This window comes from Chenopodium quinoa, unplaced genomic scaffold, assembly GCF_001683475.1.
Source record: "Chenopodium quinoa cultivar QQ74 unplaced genomic scaffold, ASM168347v1, whole genome shotgun sequence".
NCBI classification, from domain to species: domain Eukaryota; kingdom Viridiplantae; phylum Streptophyta; class Magnoliopsida; order Caryophyllales; family Amaranthaceae; genus Chenopodium; species Chenopodium quinoa.
Genome location: NW_018745024.1, coordinates 5,858,615 through 5,872,988, shown reverse-complemented (window position 1 = coordinate 5,872,988; position 14,374 = coordinate 5,858,615). Strand labels below are relative to the sequence as shown.

At 28.7% G+C, this 14,374-nt stretch overlaps 1 protein-coding gene and 1 pseudogene across 1 annotated transcript; both read left to right on the top strand.

Moving 5' to 3' along the window:
• The first annotated feature begins 2,201 nt into the window (after nt 1-2,201).
• Nucleotides 2,202-4,252, top strand: LOC110708856 (replication protein A 70 kDa DNA-binding subunit C-like). Its single transcript, XM_021887080.1, has 5 exons — nt 2,202-3,225; nt 3,345-3,612; nt 3,698-3,794; nt 3,926-4,050; nt 4,140-4,252. Exons 1-5 carry the CDS (start codon nt 3,076-3,078, stop codon nt 4,250-4,252), a joined length of 753 nt encoding a protein of 250 aa, XP_021742772.1. The 5' UTR covers nt 2,202-3,075.
• Nucleotides 4,253-6,198: 1,946 nt separating this feature from the next.
• Nucleotides 6,199-12,776, top strand: LOC110708855 (annotated as a pseudogene).
• The last annotated feature ends 1,598 nt before the right edge of the window (nt 12,777-14,374 follow it).

Here is a 14,374-nt window from a genome sequence, read left to right as displayed (position 1 = left end):
TTATATATATTCGGGTATATCGTACACTCAACTAACTTATGGTTAGTTTTTGCTCTTTATTTAATGATGAAATAAAAAATAATCATCAAAATGAGAACAATAATCATGGGTGTACAGTATACACGGGTGTATAAAACAACCTCTTATTTTTTTAAAGCGCTCTATTGGAAATTTTGACACCATTTATCAAATATACTTCGATCAACGTTTGTGAATTATACATAAGAAAAAAAAATACTTCGTATAATCTTGTACTCCATACATACTTATTGAAATCTTCTCAATGAATATTATTAAGTTCAATTGTTTGCATAAAAAAAATGTTTAATTATTATAGTTTATAATCAATGATAATTGAAAATATATCCCTACTTTATAAAAAGTAGAAGATAATTCTTAGGAATAGTGTTCTATCAACTATACCCTCAAAAATATGTATAAAAATGTGTACAAAATGTGTATTTACTTTTTTACCCTCATTAATATGTTTATTCTCATTAATATAGTTAGGGCATGTTCTCATTGACTTAACTCAACTGAATTGAGCTAATTGAACTGAACTGAACTGAATTGAACTGAACTGAACATTTTATAAGAGAAGGAAATTAGGAGCTGAAATAAACTGAACTGAACTGAACCGAATTTCAACGTATGAGAACAAGCCCTTAATGTTTTTTTTCCATTAAACCTATCATCAATTAATTTAAAGTTTTTTTTAATAAAAAACTTGCAATGCTTTTTCTTTTTTAATAAAAAAATTCTAATGTCTTATACTTCATATGTTGTTATTATTATTATTATTATTATTATTATTATTATTATTATTATTATTTCCAAAGAAAAAAAATTGTATGTACAAGAGACTGTTTAATACCAAGAGACCGTCTATTTTTACACCTTCGTGGTTACTCTTTTTTTTATTTACAATCTTGTTGTCATTTAATTGCAACTATTGTTAAGGTTTATTAGCTTTGAAATCTACATTGTTTGATGGTACATAAACAACATTATGGAATTTGAATGGGATTCATATCAAAAAGTGATATTTGAGTAGATGTTATCAAATTGGTATTAATTATATATGGAGAGAATTTAAGAGGAAAAGTATAACTAAGTGAAGAACTTACATTATTAAGTTTTTAGATGCAACGAACATTTTACATTTTAAAACTTCGTATGACCAAAACTCACAAAAAAATTCATTTGAAGAAAAATACACTAAGTATTATTGAAACATGCAAATCAATTAAGAGTTCTAAACTGACAATTGCCGCTTAAATTATGAAGGGATCGGATGCAAATCAATTAAATATTATTTAATAAAATGTTTGAACAGCACAATCAAACTTTTGAGGGTTTTAAAAATAATTGTCATAAAAGATTTTGGTGGCTTTCATATATTTCTACATAGCCACCACATAGGCACATAAATCAAATAGTACGTATTAAAACTACGAGGTCTACCAGCCAAACCTGACAAATTAGAGAAGAAAGAGAATAGAATAGCTTGATTATTATTGATCGATAGGTGGAGTATTTATACAAAACCTACGCTCATAAGATAGAAAACAATATTCCTCTGAATGATATTTACGGAAAATATATCACACATCTATTTTCCGATATCTCTAACAAAACCAAATGTGTAAATACACGCCAATACAACTTCTCTGCAAGAGCTAGTCCTTTGCGAGCATCGCGCGCGTAGGCCACTCTAGTTAGTTAAAGGTTTGCATTAACATGTGTGTCATGTCACTATGGGGCACTTTAAAAAACCATAGAGAGTAATGGTAAGTAATTTAAGATTTTATATAAATTATATGACATTTTGCATTTTTGTGATTCAACTATCTATATATATATTTTTTTGAAGCGCAACTATCTATCAATAACTATATACTAAAAGACACACCATCAATGACACGTGTCATCTCCTGGTGTGTCCTTAGTATATATTTTTTTAAAAAAAAAAATTAATTCCAAAAAGCACATCAATCAATCTTTAATTTCAAACACTAATTTCCTAGAAAAGCAGCAAATCAAACGAATATAATTCCAAAAAGCACATCAATCAATCTTTAGTTTCAAACACTAATTTCCTAGAAAAGCAGCAAATCAAACGAAATAATCATGCATATATAATAATATATACTTTTGGTAACAAAACATTCTTTCAATTTCGATCTGCAAGATCACTAAGATGCAACTCATGCAAGTAATAATATCAGCTTTTCCAAATTTTGCTCCAAAAAGGAGATATTTTGCATATATATATATATGTAAATAATAATCAATAATAAATATAATCTTACGGTAATCTGAAAAAAAATATATTAAAAAGATACAATATATTTAAATAATCACCATAAATCTTATTATAACTGTCCTAACATATGTACTACGGTTGATATTAATCTTCCCTTAAAAAAAAACAAAATCCAAGCTACTCATATATATTAAGGTTGATTTGCAAACTTCCCTTTAAAAAATTCAAATCTTAGCAAATCATATTATTATTGTTAATTGATATGCAATCTTCCCTTAAAAAAATAAAAAACAAAATCCAAGCTACTCATATATATAAGGTTGATTTCCAAACTTCCCTTTAATGAACATTGACAAATGCAATCACCTACGTGAATGTTAACATACATGAAGAATCTCATAATGTGAACTAATAATTCAAGCACATCAATCAATCTTTAATTTCAAACACTAATCTCCTAGAAAAGCAGCAAATCAAACGAAATAATCATGCATATATAATAATATAATATACTTTTGGTAACAAAACATTCTTTCAACAAAACATTGTATGTTGATATGTAATATTCCCTTAAAAACATCTTAGCTAATCATGACTATATTCTTACTATAATATATACTTCGTATTACATACGGTTGATATTCATTCCTTATATGATTAAATCATGCAATATTCTCTAATTCTTTTTACCTTTTTATTTTTATCCCAAATTTTCCAAAAACATCTTACCTAACCGGCCATTATAAAAAAGCATTAATGTGAATTTTTGAATCACAACCACTAAATAACTTTAAACGTTATTTTTTCTAATGGCACAAAGTTTAAAGCTTATACAAAATATCAATTCGTCGAATGAAAATATTACTATACAGGCTAGGGTTATCTACTTATGGACTATTCCATCTTTTAATAATGCAAACGATGTACATTCTCTAGAGATGGTTTTACTAGATGAACAGGTATGTAATCTAATGTTTGTCATCATTTTTTATATATGTGTATAAGTTGTGCTAGCATCTTGCGGAGTTTCAATATTTATATTTTTTTTAATTTAATTTATTTTTTTTATCTAAATTAGGGAGGAAAGATCCAGGCTTCCGTAAAGAAGTCCTTGCTTGTGATATTTCAAACTAAACTAGCAGAGGGACAAGTTTATAACATTTCAAATTTTGGATTTGGATTTAATAATGGGTCGTATAAACCCACGGGACATGAATACAAAATTCTTTTTAAACACTTAAATACAGTCAATCAAGTGGAAGGAGCAAGCATTCCCATTCGTGATTTTGATTTGAAACCTTACAATTCAATAGTTTCAAACAACTTGGACACCAATATTTTAGTTGGTATGATTAATTAAGTTTTTAATATATGTTTGTCTTACTTTATTTTTACACATAATTGATTTATTTATTTTAATCGTGAAAAAAGATTACATTGGATATCTTTCCGGAATTTCATCAACCAATACATTTTTAAGAGATGGTAATCAACAAAAGATGATCAACATCCAATTGGAGGATTTGCAGTAAGTAGAATATAATTTTTTTCCATTAATAAATACATTGGTTTTAGTCATATCTTATCATGCAGTATTAAGATTTTTATTTAATTCATGACACACCTAATTTTTTTTATTTTTTTATTTTTTTGTTATAGAAAAAATGTCTTGGATTGCACATTGTGGAATACATATGCTGACCAACTAAGAGACTATTTTTCCGAGCATCCAAATCGACAAGTTTTTATTGTCATTCAATTTGCAAAAATCAAGACTTTTCAAGGTATATTTACTTTTTAAATTTTTTATTCATTATAGTGATTTATTTTCACTTTATATGTGTGTGTTTTGAATTCTTTCTATACAATGTAGGTGTTGTTAGAATATCGAGTTCACTGTTTGTCACTAAACTTCATATAAATTCCAACATTACTGAGATAGAAGATTTCAAACAGAGGTATGTAATTTTTCTACGTCAAAATTAAATAATAATATTCTTATACAATTATAAAATGGCTTACGTGAATAATAATCAAATAAAATTTCTGAAAAGTACGAATGAAACATGCATGCATTATCATAACTCTAATAATCTATTTTTTTTTCATGATACAGGATGGAGATAGTGATTCAATACCTAAAGATTTAGAAGAACTCTTGAAAAGAAAGTTTTTGTTTAAGGTTAAAATTGCAAATTATAATCTTAAGCAAAATTCTCCTTTATTCACAGTGACTAAATTGTCTGATGATATGAACCTCATAAAACTATTCGAAGATGCAGACAATTTGAATAAGGTACTTATTAATTGCACAAAAACTTTATTCATTTACAATATATATACTATATACGGAGTATGTATTTACCATATTCTATTGAATGACATAGTTTGTGGAGCATGAAGAAATAGATGTGACTTCAAAGTCTATCAATATTTGCAAGGATCCCATCCAAAGTGAAATGGTATTGATATTATAGACTATATACAAAGATTTTCTTATGTTTTTTCAACAAGATATCCATTATATATGTTTTTTAAACGTACTTTATTAATTATTATTTCAATTACGTAGGATAATTCTCTTAGTGACAAAGAGAAGACGGATGATAATTGTTCACCTATCTATATTACTCCGAACAAAAAGAGAAACTTTGAAGAGATTGAGGACACATGTTCAGAACTATCGGAAGGACATCTCACATCATCTGAGTTTTCAACTAATAAAACTCAACAAAAGATTGTTATCAAGACAGAGAAGGAATAAAGGAATAACTCATGAATTACTTAAAACCCAATTGAATAATGTTATTAAGATAGATGATAATTAAGTGATTTTGTTTTGAAGTAGTTTTTATGTAAGGTTTTTGAATTATTTTTTAATAATACATCAACTGTGATTTTTGCTGGTTTGATGATGTTTTAATTTTCTTATTGGTTAATTTAAGGCTTTGGTTTAGCTATATTTGTTTTATATACTAATTTTATAGAGTTGAGTTGAATTGAGTGTTGTATTTAGAAGATAATTGATTTCGTATCTTTCAAATATTCTAATGTTAATCCATGTCACTATAGCCTCCCTACATATAAGCAAATAAATAAGTCTGAATCCAACCTTTTTTACATCGAAATTTCATAGTTAGCTGCTCTTGTATGCAATCACCATATTCCTAAATGAATAAGTTATTCTATCTCAAAAAGCCACTAAAAACAATCACATTAAAATCAATTATTACAGCTATAAAGCTGTCAGCAATAAGAAGTAATTACTTTTAACCCCTACCCCCAAACACAAATATTACATAGATCAGTCTGAGTTTCCCAAATTCGATTGCATCCTTGACTTCACTGATCAATTTGCTTATATGTCAGATTGTTTCCTTCTCTTTTGTTAAGGGGGAAGGTGGTTCAATAGAGTTGCCCATAGTCTAAAATTGAAATGTACTTTTGATAGTTGATGTGTGTGGCTGGAGGAATATTCTCAAGACGACTTGGAAGCCCTTAAATCTGAATAAAATACTAAATAAAGGTTCAGTATATATCACTACTATATTTTATTATATCAACTATTATATATAATACTTTTATTTACTATAAATTTAATTATATATCATAATTATATTTTATTTTGAAAGAATTATATGTTATAATTGTCTGTAACAAAGAATCCTAATTTATCTTTCAATATATATATACAGATCATATATAATGTATGCATAAATATAATTGACTCACTTTTTGGTAATTTGCAGTGCAATTTTAGCATATTGTGGATAGTGCATATATTATTGATTGATTTCGTATCTTTTAAAGTTTAAAATGTTCATGTGTTACTAATTCAGAATATATATATACATACATATATATATATATATATATTATATATATATATATTATTAAAAGAATTTGAACTGTTCTATAGAGACACCAAAAAAATGGATCAATTGCTTACAAAAAGTGCAAGAATGAACCGATTAACAATCTTAAGAGAAAAGCGAGCGCGACTATCATATGAAACACGAACACCAAGCCATTCAAGAAGACCACTAAATGATATATCAAATGGTAGGTCTTATCACTTTTTTTTTTGTCAGTAGCCATCATTTGTTTCAGAAAATGATATACTCCATAATAATAATACTATTGTACTGTGTGTCATGGTAATCAAACCTCAATTTTGTAGTTTACCAAGATTATGGTGAATCATCTACAAGGAAAACTCAAGTTCGGGCTCCCAACGCAATAGCAACATCATTTGGATATAATATCAATGGCCATACGAATATTGATGGTGAAAATAACTCAAATTTTGACTTAGAAGGTATAGGCCAAGCATTAATTCTTATTGACATCATATATATTTTTATAGTTTGTTAATGTACTATTTTCACAATAGGATATGGGATCATTGATGATAATGATGAATTTAATGAGGATGACATAAATAATGACATAGAAGGTGACGATGAACTTGGAGATGTTATTGGGTTTAAAGGTATGTATTTCATAAAACTTAAACTAATTGCATTTTTTTTTATTAAATACAAGTATATATTTGTGTCCTTATAATTCAAAAAATTTGTAGACTATTGGGACATTGGAGATCCAATGTATACTTGCGAATATTGTAATGCAATCATGTGGTTTGAAGAAAGAGCAAGAAAAGATCGAAAAACAAACCCAAAATTTTCTCAGTGTTGCATGCAAGGAAAGGTTCAAATTCCTAAGCTTCAAGATCCACCTCAAATACTTCGAGACCTATATACAAATCACGATGCTAGGAGCAAGAATTTCCAAGATAATACTCGACCATATAATATGATGTATGCTTTTACTTCAATGGGTGGCAAAATTGATTCATCTGTGAACAGAGGACGAGGTCCATTTACCTTTAGATTGTATGGTCAGAATTACCATCGAATAGGGAGTTTATTGCCAATGACGGGGTCGTCTCCAAAGTTTTCACAATTATATATTTATGATACATAAAATGAAGTATCTAATAGAATGCATGCTTTCAGGTATATATCTTATGATGATAATCGTGGATTATATTAAACATGCATTTATATGTATAAATTATAGTAAAATATTTTCCTTTAAATTAATATAGTAGTAGCACTTTTTATTACAATATCATAAAGACATGAATCATAAAGTAAATGATGAAAAGTATATACAATAATGTACCACCTAAAATCTATAAGCATAAATAACGCTTATCCTTTTTTTTTTTTTTATGCAGTTCAAATAGTACTAGAAATAATGCATTGGATGATACAATTGTTGAAGATTTGCGACAAATGTTTGATGAATATAATCCACTAGCTCAAGCATTTAGAGTGGCTAGAGATCGATTTGAGTCGAACAATCAGGAGGCTGTTAAGCTTAGACTCATTGGAGGAAGGGAGACTGATGGAAGGACTTATAATCTGCCTACTGCATCCGAAGTAGCAGCTCTAATTGTTGGAGATGTTGGAAGTTCAGTTGGAGAAAGAGATATAATAGTTGAGACAAAAAGCGGTCAATTACAACGTATAAATGATCTACATCCATCTTATCTTCCACTACAATATCCCTTACTGTTTCCATATGGAGAGGATGGCTATAGACTTGGTATTCAATTAAGGGACTCAACTAGCATCAATCGAAAAAGAAAGAAATTGACCATGAGAGAATTCTTTGCTTTTATAATACACGAGAGAGAAGATGAGGCTTTCACTATTTTATGGTCTCGGAAATTATTCCAACAATTTTGTGTTGATGGTTTCACGATGATAGAATCTGAAAGGATGTGTTACATTCGAACTCATCAAAAACAGCTCAGAGTAGACAAGTATAAGAATCTCAAAGAAGTGCCACGACAAAACACTAATTCTTCTTCGACAGGAAAACCTATGATATTACCTTCATCTTTTACTGGTTGTGCTAGATATAATGCTGAAAATTACAAAGATGCCATGGCTATTTGTAAATGGTATGGATATCCTGATTTGTTCATCACTTTCACTTGCAATCCAAAATGGCCCGAAATCCTAAGATATGTACAAAAGAGAGGTCTTAAACCTGAAGATCGACCAGACATTCTTTGCAGAATTTTCAAAATCAAACTAGATCAGTTGATTCGTGATTTGAAGGAAGGGAAAATATTTGGAAAAGCACAAGCTTGTGAGTATTAACATCATTGTTTAAACTTTAAAGTCAATTATATATATATATATATATATATATATATATATATATTGTTGTCATTATTACAGTATCTTATGCTATTTTTTGCATTATTGTTACCATAAAAATATTATATACGACAAAAAATAGTATTAGACATACATATTCCTACAAGCTGTAAATGCAAAATTGGAAACAAGCAATAAGATTTTTTGATTATCTACTATTATGTATTACTACTATATTTTAGTGTAGATAACTATACAATTAGCTTAGAGAAAAGAAAGTGAATTATTATTATATTGAATGAATGGAAACATGCATGAAATCGATCACATATAGTATTAATTGAATCAAAGATTTTTAGTATTAAATTACTATATATAAGTAGATAAAATGATGAATAATATTTTTTATAGTATATATTATAATGATCACGCTTATATGACACCATTATGTATACCAACCCAAACCACTATAAGAATATATACTTCAATTAATATTATAATTATATAATGCTATACATTTCACTTATCTTAACTTTAAGGTATATTAATTAGTTTAATAATTAAATTGATAATGAAGTTCATTACATGTGCAGTGGTCTACACAATTGAATTTCAAAAACGTGGTCTACCTCATGCTCATATCGTATTGTTTTTGCGCCAAGAAGACAAGTTTCCTAATGTCGATGACATTGATAAGGTTATTCTGCAGAAATACCTGATCAGGAAACATACCCAGATTTATATATCTTAGTTAGAGACTCTATGTTTCATGGTCCGTGTGGTGCACATAATATCCGCTCACCATGTATGAAAGATGGAAAGTGCTCAAAACATTTTCCCAAAAAATTCATTGATAGAACCACAGTGGATGATCAAGGATATCCTATGTATAGAAGAAGGAATAATGGTAGAACAGTTGAAAAGAATGGAGTTTTGTTGGATAATCGGTATGTCGTCCCTTATAATCCTTCACTACTCAAGAAATATAGAGCTCATATAAATGTTGAGTGGTGCAATCAATCCCGTGCTATTAAATATTTGTTTAAATATATTAGCAAAGGACATGATCGAGTAACCGCATCTCTAAGTCATACAAGAGGAGACGATGGAAATAATAATGACAAAGATGAGATAAAAGCATACTATGATTGCAGGTAAATTCACTATAATTTATTACAAGGCTTTTGTACTTATAATTCATACTTGATACTTATTTCTTTATTTTTTTCCAATTTTATATCTATTTTAGTATTTTACTTTCACTATAATTATAATCACTAAATAAATGGGAAAAATAAAAACAGGTACATTTCTCCATGTGAGGCGGTTTGGAGAATTCTAGGTTATGATATTCATTATAGAACTCCATCAGTTGAAAGATTGAGTTTTCATCTCCCTGATGAACAAAGTATTGTATTTGAGGATGACGAGCCACTTGAAGACGTCATGAACAAGTCCGGGATCAATAGTTCAATGTTTTTAAAATGGATGGATTGCAATAAAAAGTCTCAGAAAGCAAGAAATTTAACTTATTGTGAGTTCCCTACAGAATTTGTGTGACACAAAAAGGGAAGGAAGGAATGGAGGGAAAGGGATCAAAGATATTCTATTGGAAGAATTTATTATGTTCCTCCCGGTAGTGGAGAGCTATACTACCTCAGATCTTTGTTGAATATAGTTAAAGGTCCAACATGTTATGAAGATATTAGAACTGTCAATGGTGTATTGTACTCAACATTCAAAGAAGCTTGCTATGCTCTTGGACTACTAGAGGATGACAAAGAATACATTGATGGTATAACTGAAGCAAGCTTTTGGGGATCAGCACAATATTTAAGAACCCTATTTGTGACTTTATTAATATCAGGAAGTATGTCAAGACCCGAATTTGTGTACGAGCAAATATGGAAATTCCTTGCAGATGATGTACTTTTCAGACAAAGAAATATTCTTCAAATTACTGGTACGACATTAGTCCAATATATATTTTTAAGTTGTTTGGTTTTGTTAAATAATGTTATTAAATTTTGCTTATTTCAATAGTCTAATAACCGTGTTTTAATATATATTCTCTTAACTAGGTTAGATATCGTGCCATGCACGGTTATTTTCATTACTTCATATGTTTCAAACTTATAAGATAATCTATATCAATGTAATATAAAAATATAAACTAATTTATTTGAAACCGTAAGATAAGAATTCATTATAGGGAAATATGTAAAATATTAGAATTTATTATGAGAAGATATGTAAAACATGTTTACAATTCATTTCTTAAAAAACCATAGGATTAAAAAAATATAGTGGTTTATTAAAGAGAAGATAAATCTGTATTAATAGCTATTGTCAATCAGTCAATGTGTAATCAAGATTATAATCGTTATAAATATTTCACCAAGATCATGACCATTCTAAAAAAGATATTATAGCATCACTAGGCTACTGTAATAAAAGTTTCGTGTAAGCAAATATGTTTACTTTGTAAAACTTCAATTATATTATGCATGCAAATAAAGTCAACCATTTTTGTGCTAATATTATAAATTACTTTTGTTAGACTTGATGTTAAGTGAAGAGCAATTAAAGGACCACACTTTGGCACTTATAGAGAATTTATTGCAAAGTAATGGTCGTAGTCTTTCACAATTTCCTCCGATGCCATTACCAGATCATGATTTGGTTTCTCATGGGCTAAATAAGCTTATTCAAGAAGAACTTTGTTACGATAGAACGTCCATGGATTTAGAGCATAAAAGACTATCTTCGTGTCTAACTGATGAGAAAAAAGGGGTATATGATGAAATAATGAATGCTCTTGCTGGAGATGAAGGAGGTGTTTTCTTTCTTTACGGCTATGGTGGCACAGGAAAAACCTTCATGTGGAAAACACTTTCGGCTGCTATACGATCTCAGGGTGAAATTGTACTTAATGTTGCATCAAGTGGAATTGCATCTATTCTTCTTCCAGGAGGTAGAACTGCTCATTCTAGATTTGCTATTCCAATAAATGTAACTGAAAATACAACTTGTGAAATTAAACAGAGATCCCCGTTGGCCGATCTTTTAATCAAGACAAAACTTATTATTTGGGATGAAGCTCCAATGGTTCATCGATTTTGTTTTGAAGCTCTAGATAGAAGTCTGAGGGATATTATGAGGTTCTAAAATCCAAAAAGCATGGACCAACCATTTGGTGGCAAGGTAGTTGTTTTTGGTGGAGACTTTCGACAAATTTTACCGGTTATTCCCAAAGGAAGTCGACAAGATATTGTATTTTCATCCATCAACTCTTCATACATATGGGATTATTGTCGTGTACTATCATTAACTCAAAATATGAGACTACAAGTGGGAAGTTCACATTTGAATTTAAATGAGATCAAAGAATTTTCAGAGTGGATATTGAGAATTGGAGATGGTAAAGAAGGACAACCTAATGATGGGGAGGCAATTATAAAAATTCCTGATGAGTTATTGATTAAAGATGAAGTTAATAGTCCGGTGCATCTATTGTTGAAAGTGTGTATCCATTCATATCACATAATTTGGATGACGCAAAATACTTTCAAGAGAGAGCTATTCTTGTGCCAACAAATGAGTGTGTAGAGGTGGTTAATGAGCATCTATTGTCTATTATTCCCGGGGAAGAGAAAATTTATCTTAGCTCAGATAATATTTGTGCATCAGATAGAAATGTGAGGGGTAATCAAGAGTTGTATACATCAGATTTCTTAAATACCATCAAATGTTCAGGATTTCCGAATCATACCTTGAAACTAAAGATTGGGGTTCTAGTTATGTTACTTAGAAATATTGACCAACCTAATGGTCTATGTAATGGCACTAGATTAGTGATTACTCAACTTGGTAACCATATAATTGAGGCTAAAATCATATCAGGAAACAACATTGGACATAAGGTATTTATTCCTCGCATGCTTTTAACCCCAACTGACATAAAATTGCCTTTTAAATTTCAACGAAGGCAATATCCATTAGTTGTCTGTTTTGCAATGACTATTAACAAAAGTCAAGGTCAATCTCTTTCCCATGTTGGCCTATATCTCCCAAGACCAGTATTTAGTCATGGTCAACTATATGTTGCGGTTTCAAGAGTCACAAAGAAGAGTGGACTAAAAGTTTTGATATGTGATAAAGAAGGAAAAATATATCATACTACACACAATGTAGTATACAAAGAGGTGTTTCAAAATTTGCATAATGAGGTACGTAATTTATCTTTGTGTAAATTTAAAGTTTACTTTATTTATTTCTTAAATTTACTTCCTCTTATTTCATGGTCAACTTATGGAAAATTTATTATACAATAATCATATCATGGAGATATTTTTACTATGATTTTATTATATATCATAATTATATTTTTTTTTTAAAGAATCATATATCATTATTATCTTTAACAAGGAATATTTATTCCCTTAAAAGTGATGCGTGATGCGTGCATATAGATCATGAAATTATTTGGTATCTTTTGAAGTGTAAAATTATTTATGTCTCACTAATTTAGAATATTTTTATTCCCTTGATACATATATGATATAGATGTGTATTTTATTCTAAAGCATTTGAACATTTCTATAGAGACACCCAAAAATTGTTCAATTACTTACAAACAATGCAAGAATAAATATATTCTATATAATCTTGACATATCATTTTTAAATAAATTTCTCAATCATATATTTTATCATTATTTTATTAATTTTACATAAGATATATTGATCCTTACCCTTTTTATGCAGTGATTGTATGTAGAAGGACGACCTCATTCAATTGTTATCTTCCTCGATTAAATAATAATTGATCAAGTTTCTAGAACAACTACCGGAGATGATAGAAATAAAAGGCAACGCAAATGATAACACATGATGTGCAATTCAAACATTAATCTTTATCTCTATTTTTTTGTATTTTAATTTATTTCTTTAATGATTTTTTCTTGACAAATACTTTATTATTAACAATAATAAAATGGTCATTGCAACATTATATTACGTCAATTGTTTGTTTGTTTACGCTTTATATTATGTGTATGTTTTGTCAATTTTCAAAATTTTTTTAATAGACCGTGCATGACACGGGTCCTAAACTAGTATTAATTCTATAATAAACTTGTTATATTTTTATTTATTTATTTAATTATACACGTGTATTTTTTATTAAAGAACTCTTTAATTGTATAAAAATATTATCCATATCAAGCAACAAGTTTATTTGTTTGAAAGACGTCAAGCTACAATTTATCATTGCCTCTTTTTTTAAAATCCTTTTCCATCCCTTTGTTCTTCTCTTCCCCTCACCCTTTCCTATCCATAATAATTCTCTTAACTATCCACTGCTTTATTTTCATTATTTCATATAATATGAGGAGACCCTAGTTAATTAATGGGATAAATAAAAATTGTTTATCATATGACATTTTGATAAATAAATCAACAACTTTATCCAGACATCATCAATGTGGAATCCGCTTTAATTAAAAAAGTTATTGATTTAGGGCATGTTCTGTTCATCTTAATTAATTTCAGTTTAGTTCAGTTCAGTTGTAATCAGTTCAGTTCCTAATTTCCTTCTCTATTAGATAATTCATTTCAGCTCTATTCAGTTCAGTTCAGCCCTAGTCAATTCATTTCAATTGTTTTCAGTAAATCTGAATAGACCCTTATTTACAAAAATATCATATTTTAAACAATATTTGTATATATTTTGGAGATAAACTTGTATTTACCCATATAATATAGGCTGTTATAACTCACACTACTCTGTCTACTTCTTTTTGCATATTAATTTCCATTGTTTACAATCTTGGGATTACCATGTTGGCTATCGATTAGTCTCCCATTGATATGTGACAATTACGACATGATAATTTATTTAGGTGTCTTCTATTTACTCTCTAATTCTGATC

Coding starts and splice junctions, on each gene's coding strand:
- LOC110708856 (XM_021887080.1), top strand. CDS start 3,076: ATGGCACAAAGTTTAAAGCTTATACAAAATATCAATTCGTCGAATGAA. Junction 3,613..3,697: donor GGACACCAATATTTTAGTTG/GTATGATTAATT, acceptor TCGTGAAAAAAG/ATTACATTGGATATCTTTCC. Junction 3,795..3,925: donor ATCCAATTGGAGGATTTGCA/GTAAGTAGAATA, acceptor TTTTTGTTATAG/AAAAAATGTCTTGGATTGCA.